The sequence below is a fragment of the Crinia signifera genome, chromosome 6, assembly GCF_055691185.1.
Source record: "Crinia signifera chromosome 6, ASM5569118v1, whole genome shotgun sequence".
Taxonomy (NCBI): Eukaryota; Metazoa; Chordata; class Amphibia; order Anura; family Myobatrachidae; genus Crinia; species Crinia signifera.
Window position 1 is genome coordinate 122,412,185 of NC_139222.1, and position 24,922 is coordinate 122,437,106.

Sequence of the window (24,922 nt, forward strand, 5' to 3'; positions counted from 1 at the left end):
CCGCCAGTGCCAGGTATGCCCCCATTGTGCCAGATATGCCCCCACAGTGCCAGCCATATGCCCCCACAGTGCCAGACAGTACCAGATATGCCCCCACAGTGCCAGACATATGCCCCCAGTGCCACACATGCACACACAGAACCAGATATGCCCCCAGTGCCAGATATGCACACACAGTGCCATACATATGCCCTTAGTGCCAGCCATATGCCCCCCAGTGCCACACATGCCCCCACAGTGCCAGGTACTCCCCCCACAGTGCCAGGCATGCCCCCCACAGTGCCAGCTCTACTGCTGCTGAGGGAGGGGAGGGAGAGGAAGGAGAGACGCGCAATGTGCTCCCCGCCCTTCCCCTCCATAGGGAATATGCTGCGGCAGGGGGTGGCGGACCTGTACAGGCCACCCCCCCGCCGCTTACGGATGCGCGCATGCGCAGTACGATTCGGGGGACTTTGTTATGGCGGTACCACCTGCAGCACTGTGCAGGAGCAGAGCAATGTGTCCCTCCTGGAGAGGGTAATGTTGGGAGGTACGGTATAATGTAACATATGTATAATGTATAATTCATGTGAACAGTCTGAAACCTAGGGGCCTTATTCTGATCGTAGCGGCCAAACGTGCGTACGTTCGCTATTAACGTACGCTAGCCGCACGCGGCCGTTGGGGTTAAGTCCACCCACAACTCAGCCGCATACGTACGGGCAGAAACAACGTAGAAGGGGAGTGGCGTACAAATGAGCGTACGGCAACGTACGCGGACGGACCAGCCCTTACACTCCGACAACTGGCTTACAATTGAGCGTACACCACCGTTTACGGATGTCTCTCGGCCGTCTTGCCACCGACTTCTTGCGGCTATCTGAGCGTACGCCAGCTTGCACGGACGGGTCCCTATTGTTTTCAATAGAAAAGTCAGCTTATGTCACCGCTCGTGAGAGTGAGCGTACGTCCGTGTACGCTGACATACCCTTCATATATATGGACCTGCAAATGTTGCCTTTCAACTATAATTATGAAAATTAATTAATTGATTGAATTAATTAATGTGCAAAATAGTGGCCATGGGCTTAAAACATTGCTGAAACATCCTTTGTAGGTGTTAGATGTGGTTTATGTTATTGTATCATAAATACAAAACATATGTTTGTATTAGAGTGAACACGTTGACACATGTCGACTTGTGTAGATTGAGTGTGCTACTGTCTATGAAAGCACGTAGTGAATGTGTCGACCTGTTTAACAAATACCTACCTTAGCATATATAAGCAGGTCTTACAAAGATTCTTACCTTAAATTAAACAAACCTTTAAATGTAGAGAAGTATAGAAAGATAACCTTCCAATGTGTTAGAGTGCTGTGTGTGGCTTGCAGGTAGTGAATTCATGGTTTTGACTTAATAGACTGCAGCATTGCTTATTACATTCAGGTGTATGTGTTTGAGTAGTAATCCGCGTAAATTAGCTAACCCAGGCGCACGCTGGCATGCGGTATCTGTAGGGGTGGTTTGAGCTGGCGGTTGGCGGCCGCCTGTTTTGTGTCCGAAATGAACGGTGCTTTAGTCGATCGTGCGGTAGTAGCACCGCTCATTTTTGGTGCACACCCCCGTGTACGCCCATATTTACGCCCATTTTCCCTCATTATTTCGGCCGCACCCCTCTTCACGCCCCTATGCCGCCCCCAATACCCGTACACTCGCCTACAGGTTTTTTCGCACGTAGAGACCCGTCCGTAAGCGTTGTGGAGTGGTCGCGCCTGCGCATTAGCGAATGTACGCATGCGCAGATCATAAAAAATCCCGGGACGTCCTTGTACGGCCCGGCCGCTCCAACCAGAATAAGGCCCCTATAACTGGAGGTGGGGCCCCCAGGCAGTTAGGCTTACTGGGAGTTTCCTCTATACCCCTGTGGGCCAGTCCGTCACTGCACTCTACTTCCCTGTGCTTACACTATCATCCTCTTCCTCTCCCTGTCACCCACTGCCGTGTTGCATATTGTGGACTAGGGGTGGAAGAGGGGGGCCTAAATAATATTTTTGCACCTGGGCCCACAACCCACAAGCTAAGCCACTGTGCTCAAGTATGATTGACAAAAAGAGTAATTTATCTACATACCCCACTTGTACAGGTATGTGCAGGGTAAATAAAACATTTACGTGTGTATATTGTAGAAATAATTATTTACTAAAAAAGCAGAGTTATAAAAGCTTACTAGATATAATTACAGTGCTACCAGAGTTTGTTTTCCCGAAGAAATAAATATAGCATTTCATTTTTCCTCATAATGGGGAGCAGCTATGTGCACCTGATCACTATGTTGCAAGTAGCAGTTAGTATATTTCTTTCTACAGTAGAATATGGCTCATAGGGTCGACTATATTAGGGTTGACCACTATTGGTCGACAAGCCATAGGTCGACACATGAAAAAGTTTACACAACAAGGTAGATAAGTTGTTCACTTTTTTGTTGTCCATGTGTTTTAAATTCTCCCTCTATGTCCACTGTTATGGGAAAAAAAGTGAAAAACTTGTGTTGACCTTTCCGATGTCGACCTATTTTATGCGTTGACCATGTCAACTTAAGGTATGTTGAACATTTCATGTGTCGACCTGTGGCCTGTCAGCCAATAGTAGTCTACCTATTTATTGTCGACCTGCCGACCGCATCCCTTATCACGGCGCCCACTACTCCATTTGCGTAGAGGGCTATTCACAGTAGTGAAATTGCATTGCATCGCATTGCATGCCATATTGTATGGCATGCGATGCGATTTTCCTATCTAATGTATTCACTGGTCTGTGTCAGTGAAACCATTAAAAACATAGGATGCGCTAAAAAATCGCATCGCATGCCATTATTGTATGGCATGCGATGCGATGAGATATCGGTTCTGATGGAACCTAGGATAATGGTAAAATGACATATAATGTCTTCTATTTTGGCCCCCACCAATCCCCCCCCCCCGCCCCCCACTATCCACGTGATCCCGAAGCATGGCGAGCGGCGGCGGTACGCGTCCGAATGACCTATTCATACCCCCACTATCCACGTCGGCGTGGAGTTGATTTTATATAGTGTGGTGAGCGCAGCGAGCCACTGAGCCCGAAGCGTGGCGAGGGGACACGTAATACATGTAACATAATACACGTCCCCTCGAGGGGCTCGCTGCACTAGCCACACTTCGGGCTCGGTGGCTCGCTGCGCTCGCCACACTATATAAGATCAACTCCACACCGACGTACATAGTGGGGGTATGAAAAGGTCGGTCAGACCAGCGGTGTAGCTAGGCACCATGGTGCCCGGAGCAATGGCATATTTCGCGCGCCCCCCCTCCCGGTAATGAATTGGGGGCGTGGCTAACATGTGTTGGCATGTCACATTTGAAAAGAAAAAACTTAAAAAACACAGTAACGGAATATGCTGCGCTATATAAGACACTGTAACGGACTCTGCTGCGCTATATAAGACGCTGTAACGGAATCTGCTGCGCTATATAAGACACTGTAACGGAATCTGCTGCGCTATATAAGACACTGTAACGGAATCTGCTGCGCTATATAAGACGATGTAACGGAATCTGCTGCACTATATAAGACACTGTAACGACATCTGCTGCGCTATATAAGACGCTGTAACGGAATGTGCTGCGCTATATAAGACACTGTAACGGAATCTGCTGCGCTATATGAGACACTGTAACGGAATCTGCTGCGCTCCATAAGACGCTGTAACGGAATCTGCTGCGCTCTATAAGATGCTGTAACGGAATCTGCTGCGCTATATAAGACGCTGTAACGGAATCTACTGTGCTATACAAGACGCTGTAAATAAATAAATATATAGACAGATAAAGATATATACAGCACAGCAGGGCAGAAGCCAGAGAGGTTCTCTGGAGCGCCTGAGCGGGTGTCAAACCCGGGGGTCCCTGGCCTGGAGTCTAAGGTAGGCCGCGGTTCTCAGGGGTTAATTCAGGGTTAATAGGAGCTATCCAGCTCCGTCGTATCACCCTGCTTGGACCCACGGAGGGGGGGGATACGGAGGCTGGGTGGTTATTGCGCCGGGAGCCCCAGCGTGAGTGCGGTGGAAGGCTGCAGGGCCGGGGGTCTCCGGAGCGGGTCTCTCTCCCGCGTGACGTCACGGGGATCTGCGCCCGGTCTGTGATATGCACTGACAGCCGAGCAGAGAGAGAGCCGAGGGCTGCCCGGCTGTATTCACAGTGCTGCACGTCCCGGACTCCCGGCTATTTCAAATCTCGCGCCACTGCGGCAGCGCGAGATTTCAAATAGCCGGGACTAAGGGAGTCGGGAGCCTCGCGTGCAGCATAGCGAATAAGGCCGGACAGCCCTCGGCTCTCTGTCTGTCCGGCTGTCAGTGCATATAACAGTATGACAGACAGAATGGGCGCAGATCCCCGTAACGTCACGCGGGAGAGAGAGGACGGAGCCTTGAGTGCTGCTGCGCTGCCCGAAAGCCGGACCGAGCAGCAGCAGCAGCACTAGAGAGAGTCAGCCGCTCTGCCTCACCGTTGGTGGCAGGAACCAGGCAGGGCAGCCGTCGGCGCATGCTGCCTGCTGCCCGCCGCGCCGTTAGTCCTATTTAGTTAGTACTGTGTGTGTTCATCTTACTCATTTGCGGAGGGGGGGCGGGCCGGCGGCGCCAGTCGTCCAATCAGCGCCCGGAGCGTGAGCTCCGGTGGCTCCGCCCTCCCTACGCCTCTGGGTCAGACGCGTACCGCCACCCCTTGCAGGCTCTCTGCGCTCTCTTCGGGATCACGTCGATACTGGGGGGGGGGCCTTAATTAATTACATTATATGTCATTAAATGCCATTATAAGCGTCAAAATCGCATCGCATGCCATACCATAACGGCATGCGATGCGATTTCACTACGTTTGCGTATGTAGTAAAATCGGGCGCCATGCTAATACACAAGTACCGGGAGTTCTAAGATGGGGTGTTTCTATGTGCAACCAATCAGATTCTATCTATTATATTCTAGAAGGTGCTAAATAAAAAAGAAGTATATGCTATTGGTTGTCATCTTCAATAGAGGCCCATCTTAGTAATTTTTTACTACATGGTGTTTGTTATATTATGAGTTGTGATCCCTCACCTTGTATTTTCTATTACAATAAACAATGCTCTAGTTTTAGTAATATAGTCATGCCCCTTTCCCACTGCAGGTCTAAAACGGTAATTTGCCGATTTTTCAGCGCAATTTACCGTTTAAGGCTGCAGTGGGAAAGTGCCAGAGTTGAAATACCGGTTAAAGATAACCGGTATTTCAACCCGTTTTAAAAGCAGAGTCCTACACGGTTAAATACCATTTTTGAGGCAGTGGGAATACCTCTGAAACGGTATTTAGTTTAAAAAAAAATCGGCGTGGGGTCCCCCCCACTGCCGTAACCAGCACCAGGCTGAAGAGCCGGGGCTGGCATTAAAAAATCAGGAAACCCGACAAATAGGGCTTCGCTGATTTTTTAAAACCAGCCCCAGGCTCAAGGGCCGGGGCTGGTTCCCAAAATACGGGGGACAAAATAAGTAGGGGTCCCCCGTATTTTAAGAACCAGCCCCAGGCACAACCAGCCAGCAGGGTAATGCCACAGCCGGGGGACACTTATAATATAAAATCTAAGGTCAGTGAAGGTGCTCCCCGCCACGCCAAACACATCATCGGCTCGCTGATTACAGCTGGAGCCCGGCGGGTTGTAGCACCCCGACACAGAAGGCTACCGCAGGGACTGTATGTGAGTACCCGTAACATCAGAGAGGTACTGGTCTCAAAGTATACACATTTAAGCGCAACTCTTTTTCCTGAGAAGCCTTTTGGCAATAAAGAATGGTCTATTAAAACTTTTTAGATGTGCACATCTTCCTTAAACAAAGGAAAAGTTTTCCAAGACTGTAAAGGATCACCTCCTAATTGATTCCACTTATATGTACATTTCCTTGGAAATTGCAACTGATGGATATTTTATCTTTCATATGCAGGGATTTGTTCAAGAGCTGGGTTTATTAGTAACCTATGATTAAGTGGTTATTTTTATAACATTCCCAATTGGGGTAATTATATTCGTGATATTGTGATTGTATTTGTGTTCTTAATGTATGTTTTTTTCTCTTTTTTATAAATAAATTTTATATGAATTTTCTATGATATATGTTCAGGTGTGTGGCGCTCTCTTTTGAATTAGAATAATTTTAGTGTGTATATTAAGCCAATTAATTTTCTTTCTTATAATTCAATTAATTTTTATTATATAAGGTCCCGCGGCCAAAGCATTAACCCTACCGACCAGTCAGCCTGGCCAGGGGTCCTTGGGGAGTGGGGACCCCCCAATAAAGGGGTCCCCCCCTCCAGGACTTACCTGACCAGGCTGAAGCCTGGTGCTGTCCCCGGTGGCCCTGTGCGGTGGCCACCGGGCTGATCATTGTGTAAAAAAATAGATGAAAAACCTATTGTTTTAAACTGTGGAACTATGAGTCCCAGCAAGCCTCCCCCGCAAGCTGGGACTTGGAGAACCACAAGTCCCAGCCTGCGGAGCATTAAAGGGCCCGCTGGGTCTTGTAGTTCCACAGTATAAAAAATAGATAAATAAATACACACTGACACATTATAAAAATAAAAGTTTAATACATACATTACACAAACACACTGATACTTACCTATCTTGATCCCGTAGGTAGGTCCCAGGGTACGGTCCGGTGGCTTGGTTCCGGGGCCTTGGTTCCGGGGCTGGTCCGGGTCCAGGGCTCCAGGGCTGAAGAGTCCAGGGTCCTGGATCCGTAGTAATCCAAAGGGGTACCTGGGGAAGGAAATCCTACTCACCTGCTCCTGTGGCGACCACCCCGGCATCTGCTGTTGAAGTCGCGCTGCTCCCGGCTGCAGTGGTACCCGCTCCGCTGTACACTAGAGACGCAGAGATCCTTCTTCCTCTGCGTCTCTACTCAGAATGATTTCTGGCCAATCAGGAGCCGACTTTCTCGGCTCCTGATTGAATTCTATTGGCCACCTAGCAGCCATTCTGAGTAGAGACGCAGAGGAAGAAGGATCTCTGTGTCTCTAGTGTACAGCGGTACCACTGCAGCCGGGAGCAGCGCGACTTCAACAGCAGATGCCGGGGTGGTCGCCACAGGAGCAGGTGAGTAGGATTTCCTTCCCCAGGTACCCCTTTGGATTACTACGGATCCAGGACCCCGGACTCTTCAGCCCTGGAGCCCCTGGACCCGGACCAGCCCCGGAACCAAGGCCCGGAACCAAGCCACCGGACCGGACCCTGGGACCCTACGGGATCAAGATAGGTAAGTATCAGTGTGTTTGTGTAATGTATGTTTTAAACTTTTATTTTTATAATGTGTCAGTGTGTATTTATTTATCTATTTTTTTACTGTGGAACTACAAGACCCAACGGGCCCTTTAATGCCCCGCAGGCTGGGACTTGTGGTTCTCCAAGTCCCAGCTTGCGGGGGAGACTTGCTTGGAATCATAGTTCCACAGTTTAAAACAATAGGTTTTTCATCTTTTTTTTTACACAATGATCAGACCGGTGGCCACCGCACAGGGCCACCGGGGACAGTACCAGGCTTCAGCCTGGTCAGGTAAGTCCTGGAGGGGGGGACCCCTTTATTGGGGGGGTCCCCACTCCCCCAGGGCCCCTGGCCAGGCTGACTGGTCGGTAGGGATGAATGCTTTGGCCGGGGGGACTTGTATAAAAAGTCTCCCCCCGGCTGTGGCATTACCCTGCTGGCTGGTTGTGCCTGGGGTTGGTTCTTAAAATACGGGGGACCCCTACTAATTTTGTCCCCCATATTTTTGGAACCAGCCCCGGACCTGGAGCCTGGGGCTGGTTGTTAAAAATTGGGGAACCCCTATTTGTCGGGTTCCCTGATTTTTAATTACCGGCCCCGGCTTTTTCAGCCTGGTGCTGGTTACAGCTGTGGGGGGGACGCCACGCTGTTTTTTTTTTAACCCCCCCCCCTCATATTTTTTATGGGTTAAACAGGTTTTTAAACAGCAGTGTGAATGTGCCAAAAACGGCTTTTAAACGGTAATTTACCGTTTAAAAGCTGCAGTGGGAAAGGGTCTTTATGGCTCTTGCCGTTTAAAAACACGTTTAAAAAAAACGGGTAATGACCCGTTTCAGCAGTGGGAAAGCAGCATCATTGTATTTTAGATTCAGTACAGTGTGTGGATTTCATTTGAAGATTATCTGTTATTTAGAGCCAGGACTTAGTTTTCAGTGGTTAATGTAACAATACTGGTCATTTACTTACCTGTTATAGTTGGTAATTAAAATAAACCATGTATCTTTTCAAACTGAATTAACATGTATACTAATGTTTCAAGCTCACAAGTAAATATGTTAGAAACAGCTAAAGTAGCAAAAAAGATCAATGTAAAACTTGGCAAAAACAATCTTATTACCAGTTGGGCAAAATAAATGTTAAATTACATAAATACATACACATACATACATACAGGGCCGTCTTTCCCATTGGGCTTAATGGGCAGTTGCCCAGGGGCCCAAGGATAGTAGGGGCCCATCACAATGGGGAAGACGGCACTGTCCTAGGGAAAGGCGGCGTGTGGTCGGGACCTGGGCAGCGGCGGGTGGAGGGGACCCGGGCAGCGGCAGGTGGAGAGGACCAGGGCAGCGGCGTGTACAGGGGACCCGGGCAGCAGGCGGCGTGTGCAGGGTCCCGGGCAGCGGTCGGCGTGTGCAGGGGACCGGGCAGCGGCGTGTGGAGGGGATCCGGGCAGCGGCATGTGGCGGGGTCCGTCCGGGAAGCGGAGACCTTGATGTAGTGCTGTCTGCCGCCGGGCGGGAAGCACTGCTGTGCTGATTTTGAAAAGACTGGCCAGATCAGGGCCGGCGCCACCACTAGGCAAATCTAGGCATTTGCCTAGGGCGCCAGCCACTGGAGGGCGTTACTTCGCCCCACGCCTCTCGCATTGAGGCTGCAGGGGTGTCCGTGCCGGGTACCCGCGGCACTGTGTGATCTGGCGGCGGGGTCCCTGCAGTGATGCGCGCTATCCGGCAGCCAGGCGGCGGCGCAGGAAGCGCTGCTGGGTTTGAAAACATTCCGCATGCTGATTGGCTGAGATTCAGCCAATCAGCGTGCGGCGAGTTTTCAAACCCATCAGTGCTTCTCGCGCCGCCCCCTGGCTGCCGGATAGCGCGCATCACTGCAGGGACCTCGCCACCAGATCACACAGCGCCGCAGGTACCCCCCCCCCGTAGGCTCCGGGGCGCCCCACCCCCCCTCGCCTGGGGCGCTCCGGTGCCTTGCACCGGCCCTGGGCCAGATGCTGATTGGCAGGACGCTTAGCCAATCAGCGCCCAGCCAGTCTTTCCAAAATCTGCAGCGCTTCCCGCCCGGCAGCAAACAGCACTGCATCAAGGTCTGAGTCGCCGCTTCCTGCACGGATCCCCGCCACTGCTGCACATAGGTGAGGGGAGGAGAGGGGGCCCTCAAATTATTTTGCCCAGGGGCCCATTATAGTCTTAAGACGGCCCTGCATACATACAGTACATACATACATATTCCATCTGATCCCAACTTTGTTACAATCAGATTGGTTTTGAAAACAGCTGGAGCAAAGGGGTTATTCAGACCTGATCGCTGCTGGGAGGTTTAGCAGAGCCCTGCAATCAGATAGCCGCCACTCCACTGAGTGAAACCCTGCCCAGTGCAAGGCAGCGAATGTCTTATGGAGAATCATCCGCAAATAGCTACAAATCCATACAGTGGCGTAACTAGATATTTGTAGGCCCCATAGCAAAAGTTTGTAAGGGCCCCCTATTTAGCAACTGATGGTGATAAATGTATGTAAAACATATTACTTAGACAGTAAAGATGGGCCCCCTGCAGCTCCGGGCCCCATAGCAGTTGCACCCCTTGCACCTATGGTAGTTACGCCCTTGAATCCATATGCAACTCACTCACCATCAAATGATTTCTCCAGTGTGTGAAATCTATGCATAGTCCAGGACTTACTCTGACTGTGTCATAGAACCAAGCTGATGTCACACGCCCTCTCTGAAAATGACTGGGCATGCTTCCGTTTCACCTAGCGCTCCCAGAAAACGTCCACCACCAAACAGCAACTTTCTGTCATACTGGCGCCGTGAAACTACACAAGTACCCATCTACCTTGCAAAATCGCAGGGCTGCAATCAGGTCTGAATAACCCCCAAGTACAGTTTGGATACAAATTGTGGGGGGGGGGGGGGGGGGATGATGTGAAAGTAGTAGTCTTAGATCTATATGATACTGTATTTAGTTCACATTAATAAATAAGTAAATTAATATAGGTGACACTAAATCATTTGAATTCATTTTGATGATGCTTTACTATTTTAAATGCTTGTGTTTTTCAGGTATAGATCTATTATAGAGCTGGTAAAAGCTTGGCATGATGAGAAACAGCATTATTCATTTCCTTACCCACGCGAGTGTAATCCCAACTGTCCAAGCAAATGCAGCGGCTCAGTGTGCAGTCACTATACACAGGTATAACACCAATATCTTTCATTGATCATCTATTACTGCTCTTCTACAGTAGATCAGGTTTTTTCAACTTGTGGTTCTTCAGTTGTTGTAGAGGTTCTACCAATGGCTGGCAAGGTAGGCTGTACCCATCAATACAGGCTGCGACTTGTAGATCCACAAAATCTGGAGAGACACGTCTTACTAGTTTTTGATTTTTAATGCAAATGTATGATATATCTCCCATGTGACACCCCCTGTTGCCCAGCACACCAATTAATAATCACCAGTATTGGTACTTATTTCCAAGCACGGCGCCCATCGCATCGTATACCATAAGCCTTACAATGGTATGCAATGTGATGCGATGTTGTGCGATGGCACCCAATGTTATACCGTATGCCATATACAATGGTATGCGATTTAAAATTGTATAAGCACCCTAATGGGTGTTTTTAACGTTAAATGGCCCCCCTATAAGATTATTAATTCTATAAGCACTGTAATGGGTGCTTACAATGTTAAAAACACCCCCACGCCACCCCCAGTATCAACGCCAACCCAAAGCGTGGCGAGCGCAGCGAGCCCATGAGGGGCGGCGGTACACGTCCGCCAACCTTTTCATACCCCCACTATTCATGTCGGCGTGGAGTTGATTTTAGCCACTGAGCCCGAAGCGTGGCGAGCCCCGCGTGGGGACGCGGAATACATATAAAGTAATACACGTGCGCTCGCCATGCTCCAGGCTCTGTGGCTCGCTGCACTTGCCACACTATCTAAAGTAAACTCCATGCTGGCGTGGATAGTGGGGGTATGAAAAGGTCGGAGGACGCGTACCACCGCCCCGCGTAGACTCGCTGCGCTTGCCACGCTTCGGGTTGGCGTTCATAGTGGGGGTGGCATTGGGGTGCATTTAACATTTTCATCAACCATTAGGGTGCTTATACAATTACAAATCGTATAGGGGGGGCAAATTTGCATCGCATGCGGCTATATGGCATGCGATGCGATACAATGCATAAAATGCCATACGATTGAAAATTGTGGGGTGCTAGGAAACAAGTACCCCAGTATTTACCCTGCATGCAAAAATAAGATGTTTGCACCACTTGCATTGTTACATGGGGCCTAATTCAGGTTGGGACACTAATCACTGATTTTTAACTATGCCATGCCTGATTCCTGAAACTGTGGTCACATTGAGAAAGTCTAAAGTCCAGCGTGGGGGCAGTGATGGAGCGTTGACTCAGCGTTTTGGGGGTGGCAGCAGCTGCATGATGTCACACTCAGCCAATGCATCCCAAATGATGGCAGTCCTGCATCTGGCTTCACAGGCAGGGGGCTACCGGTATTATTCAAGCACTATGCTGTATAGGCGATTGCATCACAGGGCATGACCTGACAAGTGGATCGGCCTTGCTCTGTGCTGCGCAGCCCCCCCGCATGCTACCACTGAAGCTGGATAGTTTATTCCGGTGCATAGTCTCTGCAGAATAAGGCCCTTAATGTTTTAGCAGGAATTGCCACCAGGAAGAGCTGTAAGAGATAAAGGGCCTGATTGAGATGCACACAATGTAAAGCACCTGCAACTGTGCATGCATAAAAAAATCAGAAAACCCTTATGGCACATATGTTACACAGATTGTATGCATGTATTGTTGCAATTGGGAAAGACAGTATCAGCAAGTGATAAAGAGCACATATAGAAAGAGAAAAGGAGAGGTCCAAGGACAGAAATCTACTGTAAGAGAAAGTGTGGGGGAGGTGGAGTCATAAATACAAAGAAGAAGCAGGCAGAGAGGTAGGAGATTAGCCAGGAGAGGGAAGTGACGCACAGACCAATAGAATTAAGGATTTGCTGGAGGAGAGTGTGGTCCACAGTGCCAAAAACTGCAGAGTCCAAGGACAATAAGCAGAAAGTAGTGGCACTTGGATCTGGCAGCATAGAGGTCATCATAGACTTTCATGAAGGTCGATTCTATTAAATGCAGAGGACAGAAGCCAGACAGTTAGGTGGTTGGAGACAATACTCAAGGGGGTTTATTTACTAAGATCGAAGTTCTATTGAAGATGGGATGTTGCTATGGGCAACCAATCAAAATCTACTTATTTATTTAGCACATTCTACAAGATAATAGATAGAATCTGATTGATTTGCATAGCAACATCCCATCTTCAACAGAACTCCCATCTTCGTAGATAAACTCCAAGGAGTTTGAAGGCAAAATGGAGTTAAGAGAAGTATTGGTACTAGGAAAGAGTGTTAAGATCAAGGATAGGTTTTTAAAGAATAGAGGAGAGAAGGGGATGCTTGAAGTCAAAGGAAAAAGTGCCTGATAATATAGAGAGATTGAAGAAGTGGGCAAGATGGAACAGGCAGAAGGAGAAAGATAGCAGAAGATGTGGGAAAGGATAGGGTTTAGTGGGGAGGTGGGAGGACAGGATGACAGCCATGACTTCATCTCCAGGTACAGGGGAAAAATAAGTCAGGGTTGGTATAATGCAGGGTTGATCAAGGAAATTAAGTGTCAGGTTGCTGAGGGTCTGGTGGGATGTGAGGGCCTGATGTATGGAGTCAATTTGGGATGTGATATAGGTAGCAAAGTTGGGGTCAGAGAGGGAATAGGAGAATTGAGGTGGTGTGGGCAGAGGAGGGAGTTTACAGTGGCAAGAGGGTTTGCAAGGGGTTAGGAGGATATGAGGTTCTTCAAATATGACTATTTAGAGAGGGATTACACAGCACTGTAGGATGAGAGCATACATGTAAATATGGAGGAAGTGTGCCTTAGGGCATTATTTCCTCCACTGTTGCCCAGTGTCATGTTAACATGTTTGCAGGTATCTTGTGAATTTGGTATGCCAAAGTTGAGATGATGATCTCTGAATGTTAATAGTAGTGTCTGGAGCAGCAGAGTAAAAAGCAGAAGGGAGGAATTGTATAGGGATGATGTTGGTTCAGGGCAGGATAGACAGAGTAGAAGAGAGAAGTGAATTGAGCAGGAAGATATGGAAACAGCCAGTAGCATCAATGTTATGTTTAGTGATGGTAGCCTTAGGAGGTAGAGATGGATAAACATAGAGGTAGAAGATAAAAGAGAGAAGGTGATGATCAGAGAAGAGGAATGTGGAGTTTGAGTAGTCACAAATATTGCAATGTGAGTGAAGATCAGATCAAGTGAGTGCCCACTCACATGGGAGGGAGAGAAGGTCTACCGGGAGATACCAAGTGATGATGGGAGGTTCAGGAGTTTAGAAGCAGAGGATTCTGTGGGGATGTCCATTGGGATGTTGAAATCACCTAAGTGAGATAGACAGGTAGCAAGTGGTTGAAAAATTAGGTGTGGTATATAGTCCCGACAGGTGGGATCCCGACAGTCATTAGCCCGAAGTCGGGATCCTGGAAAAAAGGAAACAATGGTATAGTCCCAAGGCGCAAATCCAGGATCCTGCTGCCGTACAGTGGAAGGTGAGGAACACCGGAATCCTCTGGTAGTCGATATTCTTTGGAAAGAACCAATGTAAAATGGGCGCTGGATCCCTTGTTTTATCTCCCTATATATGAGACCAATGTATGTCTCATATGTATTGGGTATAAGAGATGAAAAGAAGACATATATTAGTGTAATGTCTTGGTGACAAAAATATATACGAAGGTGAATTCCTGGGTATATAGGAGATCCCGTACCCTCACTCACTCGAAGTGTTTGTTATGCAGTCACATCAAGGTATCTTTAGATTTTTCTGGGACACCACTGTGCTCAAACAAAGAAGGAGTCGGTGCGTACCGTACTCACATGTACGAATATAGTGCCTCTCCTATCAAGGTATCTTTTGGTCCACTGGCTATCTTTGAGTCCCCTTTCAAATGGCGCTCAAGCGTTCCCAGTGGTCCCAAAGAAAGGAGGAGAGTACAGATGGACTCAATAACAAAGTTTTATTTAGGTGACAAAAAAATGGGTGCATCAAAACAAACTGCCCCCAAGCTGGTAGGTTGAAGGATTACCTGAAGAGACGGTGCGTGGCCACCCACCGCTAACCAGGCAATTCCAGGGGTACAGATGTAGTCAGCACAGGTCCTCTTTACCAACGCGTTTCGACAGACAAGCTGTCTTTGTCAAGGTTGGAGGTTAACTGTGCTAGGTGGTGGTATTTATACCTGTGGCATGGATCAGCAATGATGACTGGAAGTCCACCTCTAAAAGGGGAGGGGGGATTTCCGGAAGTGTACACAGTCAGATTAAACTGCATGTTCCGAGATATATATATATAAACTGTAATAATGCAGGTCTATATTAGGATTCCAAACGCCTACACTGAGTTGTTGGAATATATAGTATATACGGAAAATGCCTTTTAAGCGTCTTCTCCGGATCCGGAAGTAGCGGGTGACGCGCATTTGGAACGCAAACGTCACTTCCGCATACCTCCGTTTGTGTCCTGTAGGTCTATCCAGAAGAGGCGGCGGGTGACACGCATCCAGAGCGCATAGACGTCACTTCCGCCGCCTCCCATACTATGGCAAAGTGTGTTGGTCCCGGAAGCTGCGGATGACACGCAGATGGACCGCATATGTCACTTCCGCCTTCCTAATGCGGAATGTGCCCGGGCTCATTTGAATGGAAAATATGTATTATGTGCAGTTTAATGCAGCATAATAAAAATAAATAGCGCTTTTTAGTATATGATGCAAGCTAATGTGCAAAATAAGCATGTGCAAAAAATAGTGCAAAAATCGCTGATATAAAATCTGTACAAAAATCGCTGATAATAAATAATTTACAGTATAGGATCAGCCACATATAAATACCACACCTTTACAAAAACAATATAAGAATAATTTCATAACAGATAAAAAGGCAATAAAATTCAGTTTAAAAATTCATTAAAAAACATCATCTTATAAAAACCATTTTAATTCAAAATCAGAATTTAGGCCATTAGGTACCAAGGTGTTCAAATTATAGATCCACCTCATTTCTTTCTGGGCTAATTGGCGATCCTTAGTGTTATGCCTCCAGTTGTCTCTAACAAGTTCGAGACCCCAGAAACCTGCAATGCCATTAGTCGAACTCTGGTGACATGATTTAAAGTGCATTGAGAAGGGATGATCCATATGACCTTTTTTTATATTACGGATGTGCTCAGACCATCGCACTTTCAGTGCCCTGGTCGTCTTCCCTATATATAATTTATTACACGTGCACATGATGGCATAAATAGCATACTTTGAATTACAGGTAAGGAATTGTTTGATTTTAAAATTCTGATTATTAAAAGACAAGTCAATGGTTTTTCTATCAGTAGAGCTGCAAGATTTACACATAGCGCAGTCACCACATCTGTGAAAGCCTTGGCTTCTAATTACACCACCAATAGGCTTGCTAATAAATGCACTGGATACAATCCTATCTCTTACCGGTACTGCTATGGGGACCAGGTTCGCCCCCAGTTACGCCAACACATTCATGGAACGCTGGGAAGATAAGATGGTTTGGCATGGCCATGAATGGGGGACGAACCTGGTCAAATGGTGGAGATATATCGATGATATATTTTTTATCTGGGACGGCGAGGAATCTGTTTTAGATACTTTTTGTACATTTTTAAACTCAAACACTCTTAATATAAAATTGACTTTTAGGGGGAAATTTACTAAAGGAAATTTGTAGAAAAAATAGGTGTATTTGTATCCAGAAATACACTTATTTTTGACATTTACTATCCCGAAAATACGGCAATTCGTAGTCGTATTGATGTGCTATCAATACGAATACGAATTGTCGTATTTTCGGGATAGTAAATGTCAAAAATAAGTGTATTTCTGGATACAAATACGCCTATTTTTTACAAATTTCCTTTAGTAAATTTCCCCCTTAATATTAGCAAAATGATGGTAAACTTTTTAGATTTAACCATATATGTTGAGGATAATATGATAGAGACCTCAGTCTTCATAAAACCCTCAGACTCCAACACCTTCATTGACCCAAACAGTAACCATCTTAAATGGTGGCTTACCAACGTTCCTAAGAGTCAATTCATTCGGCTTAAACGAAACTGCTCAAAAGAGGAGTCTTTTAATGAAAGCAGTATGGTAATGAAAAGGAAATTCCTCAATAAGGGTTATAAGAATAAATTACTAGAGGATGCCATAGAGGAAGTAGAAAAACTCCCTAGACATGAGTTATTGGCACCTAGAGTACCCATGGAACGGGATAAAATGAAGTCAGAAATACCCATCATTCTGCAATACTCAAGTCATCACAAACACATTGAACATATTTTTTATAAAAACTGGAACCTGCTTTTAAAAGATCCTATCTTAAACACCATCTTACTCGATAAACCAAGATTTATTTATCGGAGAGCTCCCACAGTAAGAGATAGGATTGTATCCAGTGCATTTATTAGCAAGCCTATTGGTGGTGTAATTAGAAGCCAAGGCTTTCACAGATGTGGTGACTGCGCTATGTGTAAATCTTGCAGCACTACTGATAGAAAAACCATTGACTTGTCTTTTAATAATCAGAATTTTAAAATCAAACAATTCCTTACCTGTAATTCAAAGTATGCTATTTATGCCATCATGTGCACGTGTAATAAATTATATATAGGGAAGACGACCAGGGCACTGAAAGTGCGATGGTCTGAGCACATCCGTAATATTAAAAAAGGTCATATGGATCATCCCTTCTCGATGCACTTTAAATCATGTCACCAGAGTTCGACTAATGGCATTGCAGGTTTCTGGGGTCTCGAACTTGTTAGAGACAACTGGAGGCATAACAATTAGCCCAGAAAGAAATGAGGTGGATCTATAATTTGAACACCTTGGTACCTAATGGCCTAAATTCTGATTTTGAATTAAAATGGTTTTTATAAGATGATGTTTTTTAATGAATTTTTAAACTGAATTTTATTGCCTTTTTATCTGTTATGAAATTATTCTTATATTGTTTTTGTAAAGGTGTGGTATTTATATGTGGCTGATCCTATACTGTAAATTATTTATTATCAGCGATTTTTGTACAGATTTTATATCAGCGATTTTTGCACTATTTTTTGCACATGCTTATTTTGCACATTAGCTTGCATCATATACTAAAAAGCGCTATTTATTTTTATTATGCTGCATTAAACTGCACATAATACATATTTTCCTTTCAAATGAGCCCGGGCACATATAGGAAGGCGGAAGTGACACATGCGGTCCATCTGCGTGTCCTCCGCAGCTTCCGGGACCAACACACTTTGCCATAGTATGGGAGGCGGCGGAAGTGACGTCTATGCGCTCTGGATGCGTGTCACCCGCCGCCTCTTCCGGATAGACCTACAGGACACAAACGGAGGTATGCGGAAGTGACGTTTGCGTTCCAAATGCGCGTCACCCGCTACTTCCGGATACGGAGAAGACGCTTAAAAGGCATTTTCCGTATATACTATATATTCCAACACCTCAGTGTAGGCGTTTGGAATCCTAATATAGACCTGCATTATTACAGTTTATATATATATCTCTCGGAACATGCAGTTTAATCTGACTGTGTACACTTCCGGAAATCCCCTCTCCCCTTTTAGAGGTGGACTTCCAGTCATCATTGCTGATCCATGCCACAGGTATAAATACCACCACCTAGCACAGTTAACCTCCAACCTTGACAAAGACAGCTTGTCTGTCGAAACGCGTTGGTGGAGAGGACCTGTGCTGACTACATCTGTACCCCTGGAATTGCCTGGTTAGCGGTGGGTGGCCACGCACCGTCTCTTCAGGTAATCCTTCAACCTACCAGCTTGGGGGCAGTTTGTTTTGATGCACCCATTTTTTTGTCACCTAAATAAAACTTTGTTATTGAGTCCATCTGTACTCTCCTCCTTTCTTTGGGACCACTGGGAACGCTTGAGCGCCATTTGAAAGGGGACTCAAAGATAGCCAGTGGACCAAAAGATACCTTGATAGGAGAGGCACTATATTCGTACATGTGAGTACGGTACGCACCGACTCCTTCTTTGTTTGAGCACAGTGGTGTCCCAGAAAAATCTAAAGATACCTTGATGTGACTGCATAACAAACACTTCGAGTGAGTGAGGGTACGGGATCTCCTATATACCCAGGAATTCACCATCCCATCCCCCTTCGTATATATTTTTGACACCAAGACATTACACTAATATATGTCTTCTTTTCATCTCTTATACCCAATACATATGAGACATACATTGGTCTCATATATAGGGAGATAAAACAAGGGATCCAGCGCCCATTTTACATTGGTTCTTTCAAAGAATATCGACGTCGGGATCCTGACTGGACGGACTCAGACAGCATGGCGAGCGCAACAAAGCCCCTTGCGGGCTCGCTGCGCTCGCCATGCTGCAGGCACGGTGGCTTGCTACGCTCGCCATCTATTCTATTCTCCCTCTATGGAGGTCGTGGACCCCCACGAGGTAGAAAAGCCGTTGGACCCTGAGTGTCAGTGTTTTGACTGTTGGGATGCCGACGTCTGGGTAATGACTGTCAGGATCTAGACTGTAGGGAAACTGTCCAGCACCCGAAAAATTTGTAGGGAGTGCAAGGGAGCTGGTAAATGACAGCTACTTAAAGGCGGAAAGGTTATAAGAGGCCTATAGCATGCACCACCAATATAGAGAATGGAACAGACATTTCTGACGGTGTGAGTTGGTAGGAGTGTCTGAATTATAGAAAGGGCCCAACATCACCACCATGTTACCTCAAGGCTGGGATTTTAGTGTTACTGTAGTGTTGTGTTGAGATTAATTTGGAGGAGTGCAGTGATGGTACAGGCTCCTGAGCTAGGAATGGAAACTTGAGTAGGTGGGCAGGGAGGGAATTTCAGTGTGATGCAGACGGAGGTGGGGTGACAGGGAGAGAAGGAACAGGGCTTAGTGGTGTGGTAATAGAACCATAAATGTTGATATGTGAATTAAAGTGGTTGGCAAGAAAGTATGGGAAGCAGAGGAGTGGACAGGACAAAGTATAAGAGACTAACGGGAAGGAACAGGGGTAAAATACAGAATTAGGTAGACATTAATTGATGGGGTACTTAATGAAAAATCTATAGTATGGATGAGGTAAATAGAGGGAGGGAACCTGTAAATAGGAATGTAGGATGGGGGCCATCCAGGCAAAACCATGCGTTGTGAACGATTGCACCTTTAAAAAAAACTGTTTGAGTTCAACCGGCATCTCACACTGCCGCCAAACTTGGAGGCTATTACATTTGGCCCTGTATTAGAGAAACAAAGCAGTAGATTTGAAGAAATGCAGGTGAAAGTATAGCTCTAGTATAAGTGTAAGCTCAATTGCAATAATGTGCTTCTGTGATGTTTCCTGCTGTAATGTCATTAAGATATATTTGTACTGTATGCTTAGTACAGATTACTTTTTATTTCCTTTGTGCTCCTTTGCTTTGTGTAGAAAAAAAATTGGGAAAAAAAGAAACAAATAGCAATGCAGCCGCCATTTGCAAAGACCTAAATATTGGAGAGTATTTTGCATCTGCGTTAGAGTAATGCTTTCACTAGTCTGCTAAAGAAACAGACTGGAGGCACTGCTGGACTATGGGACTAACAATGGGGCAGATGGAACTGCAGTTCCAGGCCTCCCATCAAAATAGGCCCACTGCTGTGATGTAGACAGAAAAAAATGTTTTCCTGATGTCAAAAGACTCCCATAATGCAGCCACCCCCCCCCCCCCCCCATGCTGTGGCACCAGCAGTTGAAATGCCCATGCTGCAGTTCTTATTCCCTGCATTCCAGAATGCAGCTGTAGCTCGGAATGATGTGGATGCAGGGCATCCTGGAAGCGTCCTGGGCACTGAGCGGACATCAGCACACTACAGCAGCACAAACCAGCAACGTGCATGGATGCATGGAAGGCACTGTGCGCACACAATCTCCTCATACACGCAGGCACTGCAGGCTGCTGCCTCCCTGACATTTATTATTTTATTTATTAACAGTTTCTTATATAGCGCATACAAATTCCGCAGCGCTTTACAGAGCATAGTTATGAGCAAACACAAAACAAAATTACATTACAAGACAGTTTAGGACAAGTACATGGTTAATACAGATAGTTGCACCAGGGGACAGGACACTGAAGCAATTATCAGGGTGGCAGTGGTTTATATATTCTAAGAAAGGCACATGAGGAGAGAGGGCCCTGCCCGTGAGAGCTTACATTCTAAAGGGACATCCCCAGAAGAGAGGATATCCGGCTTCTACTGCTGTGGCTACAGAAAAAGGATGACACAAGTTTTTGCGGTTCTTAGTGTAAATGTTGATATATGGACACAGCATTAATGTACCGCATCCCCTGGCATGGTTCGCTGTACTCGCCATGCTTCAGTTACAGTGCCCCGCTGCACTCAGCACACTATTAAATACTCTCTCTCTATGACCACTGTGATAAGATCAAGTCAGTTTTAAAAACAAATCATAAAATATCTGCGGCAACTGTTTCCTGTGCCATGTCGACATTTTGCTTGTGTTGAGATTTTGCCAATGTTGACCTTTTTCACGTGTCGACCTATTGGTTGTCGACAAGACTACTTTTCAGCAGGCTCCAGCAGGAACTGAGGCCCTTATTCTAGTTCACTCTTTCTGACAAAATATTTCTTAGATGGACAAAACCATGTGCACTGCGGGTGAGGCAGGTGTAAAACCCCACCCAAATCTAATTATCTCTGCACAAGTAACACCTGCACACCTGCAGTGCAAATGGTTTTGTCCATCTAAGGAATATTTTGTCAGAAAGAGTGAACTAGAATAAGGGCCTCAGTTCCTGCTGGAGCCTGCTTAAAAATAGCCCTGGTTGTCGATCAATTGACTGGATCCCGATAATAACACAATCACACGCCCTCGTGCAACCTCTCCTCTGCTGCACCCGTCCTCACTCCACCATCAGAAGGTCTTACTGACAGTTCATGGGGCAAAATACTATGATGTTTTTTTTGCTCATACAGGTTGAGTATCCCGTATCCGAATATCCGTGATCCGAATTATTCCGAAAATCATACATTCCAGAAAGTGAACAATTTTTTTTTTTTTTTCTAAAAACTTACTGGGGACATCTGTAACAGCAGTACTGAGGGAATGATATGCAACTGCCATTATATATGTGAAATACAATGATTGCTGTGCCTGAGATTGTACACAAACTTTGTTTCATGTTTTATGCACAAATAAAATATATTTGTGTGTATTTCATGTGTTTGATGTATATGCACAACATAAATGCAAGATACCTCAAGATACATCATTGAAATATTAAAATATTCCGAAATACGGAATAATCTGTTATTGTATTGTAATTTTCCCTGTATGGCACTAATGAAATTTGGTGTTGTGGTAACAAAGAAATATTTTTATAGAGCTGCCAACCACAAATAATTTTATTGCAGTTGGTTAGTTAGTGGTTAATGAATGCATCTATATAGATACATATGTGTTGAATAACTAACTAATGAGCTTTTCTAAAAGTAAAAATATTGATTTCTAGAAAATCTATTACTTACTTTTGTCTACTTTTCTCTACTGAGGAACTTTTTGCCTTAAGTTACTTTTTTGCCTTAATATCTGTGTACATTTCATACTGTATATGAGATCTAGTACATTTCTTTCTGTGTTCTCGTGTTAACACTAACACTCCCCCTTTCTCTGGCACCTTACCGTACATCTGCAGGCAGTTAAATATTTTTCCATGAACGGTTTTCCTGCATCCAATCTTACGGCCACATATTTATTTTCTAAGGAAGAAAGGCTTCCTCTCACATTTCATTTTTACCTTCAGCGGACAAGTGTTAAGTGACAGCTGGCAATTCATATTGCTTATAAAATGTGGAACACAGAATAGCAGATGTTTTTTTTTCATGGTTAGCACTAGGTCTCAGTGCATTCTGTGCTCCTGGTGAAGAAATTTACAGATGGTAGAACTGTATGTGGAAAGAAGATGTGAAAAACACACTTGTTTCTTTACTGCTGATGATGCACATTAATGTCAGTCATTAATAAGGTATAGCATTGTCAAATGCATGAGATTATTGAGAAGAGGATTTCCTATAAAGATCAGAAGAATCTGATTTATGTATATTCTTTACATGACTTAAAAGTGGCCATATCACATGGCAGCTGAGAGGAATCTGGGCCAGTAATGCAGCCACAAAAATCCCTCTTGAATTTGCAACCTACAGTATGGTAGTGTGGCTTTGTGGTACAATAGGAAGCTGCTGGTTTACATATATAGGGGCATATTTATTAAGAATTGTATTTTACTTTTAAACCCAATTGCTGGACATCACAGTTTAGAAACTTAAAATCACAAATTTACCAAAGAAACTTTTGTCTATTTTAAACAGATAGTGGTACTCAATATTGCGAGACTAGGAGCCAGTGGGTACTGGTTTTGGAACTTGTGGGAAAGCTTGCTGGTACATGTAGTTCCCCTGTGAATAACAATATTGCACTGGTTGCATGTACACATTAACAATGCAGCCACCACCACCAGGGATGCAGAGAATATCCGCAAGGTTTTCAGCCCAGACTACACAGCCAAGTGGTAGCCTTTCCCCACTGTACTACCTCTAGTTATTAATTTGTATAAATAAAATCAATTGCCATCCTGTAGATATCTTCTTTACCTGTCTATTGCAATTAGGGATGAATATAACCGTCAACATAATGTATTTACTTGCAATTAGTGCATACAGCTCAGTGCCACCATCAAAATCAATTATGCAGGACCATTAGGAGTCTAAAGGCCCATATACACACTGGGTGACTGAGCTGAAAGCCGCTCAAAACAGCAGGTTTGAGCAGCCTTCAGCTCAAAGCCGCCCAGTGTCTATGGCCCGGCGATGAGCGGTGAGCGCTGCTGCATGCTCCCACATCATAGCCGGGAAAGCCGCTCAGCTGCTGGTAATACCAGCAGCTGAGCGGCTTTGAGGACGGCTTTGCATAGTGCTGCTCTATACAAAGCCGTCCTCCCCCCCCGCTGATGGCGCCAGGCAAGGGGAAAGAAGCTCAGTGTGTAAGCACTGACCGGATTTCCCCCCAGTAATGATAGCGATCATTGCTGTCCATAATCGCCCAGTGTGTGTATGGACCTTTAGCATAAAATATTAATTTGTCACAACTGTTAATACTATATAACAGGGTAGAGCAGTGGTCTGAGAGCGTGGAGGTGTGCTTGTGTCATTGCTGCCCCACCCCTGCTATACAAAAGCCTGTATTATTGGCAGTGTAAAGCGTGGGTGGGGCTACAACGGCATGATTCATGCATCATCTTCCTACCCACTTTTCATCTGTGTGTCTGTGTGTGGGGGGGGGGGGGGGGCGAAAGGAAAGTGTGTATGTGTGTGTGTAGGCTGGCTCAGGAACACTTGCCCACCATCCTGAGTGCCAGGAGTGCCACCCAATTTTGGGAATCTATTATTTTGTTTTTGGGGTAAATTTCTCTTGTAAACAGTGTTTCATAGAACGTGTTGGTCCAGATGTATCAAGTTTCAAAAAATGATACAGTGGAAAGAAATCAACAACCTGCCAATCAGATCCTACTTGTCATTTATCAAACCCAGCCTGTAACATGACAGGTAGGAGCTCATTGGCTGACTGTTTATCACTCTCTATTATATCACTTTTTGAAGCTTGATACATCTGGCCCGTTAAGTGATATTTTTTCAGCAGCTTTTCTCATCAAATTATAGCCAAACCTATCAATTTTACAGACAGCTGATTTTTTCAGCAGTCATCTATATAAACCAAAAAAAGAAGGGAAAAATAACATTTACATTGTCTGTTGGAGCTAAATCATCTTTTAGGAAAAAGAAAAGACAAGTATAATTTTTGAAATGACTGTGCTGTTTTTTTCTTCCTTCCCAAGGCACTGATCTTGTAACATCAGGTTGAAAGTAATCTATTACCGCATCTTCTTTGGCAAACAGGGGGGGGGGGGGGGGATATGAAATCATCCGTTACTGTAACTGACGCATGCATTTTGGGCAAGGATTCTATTAAGAGTCTAATTTAGACATATCTCTTCCATTGTTTGTATTGGCCTGGCCTACCGTATGTGCTCTTTCCAACCGCTGGATGTTCTGTCTCTCGATTAGTTATTAATACCCCCAGTTCTGATCTGAGCCTCATGCTAAGTGTTCCACAGCTCAAACAGAACTCGTGCTCAACGGTGTCAAAACTGCATTGGCCTCTGTGGTCTAATTGACTAACGTCAGTGTAGATCAGATTTTATTTAACTTGGGTTTTACTTAGGAAACAAGTCACATAGTACAGCAGTATAAACATGTACAAAAACATCTTCAAAAGCCTGTATTATTGTGCTAATTTATCAAAGGATAAAAACTTTTTTCGCTGGTATTAAGCCTTTTTTTTATTTATGGTCCCTATACTTCAAAATA

General features: G+C 45.4%; 1 protein-coding gene across 1 annotated transcript in view; it reads left to right on the plus strand.

Moving 5' to 3' along the window:
- The window catches only part of R3HDML (R3H domain containing like), a 60,738-nt gene that overhangs the window by 16,722 nt on the left and 19,094 nt on the right, over positions 1–24,922 (plus strand). The window contains exon 4 of the mRNA XM_083147010.1: positions 10,381–10,513. Coding sequence (XP_083003136.1) covers positions 10,381–10,513 — 133 coding nt within the window. The remainder of the gene's footprint in view (positions 1–10,380; positions 10,514–24,922) is intronic.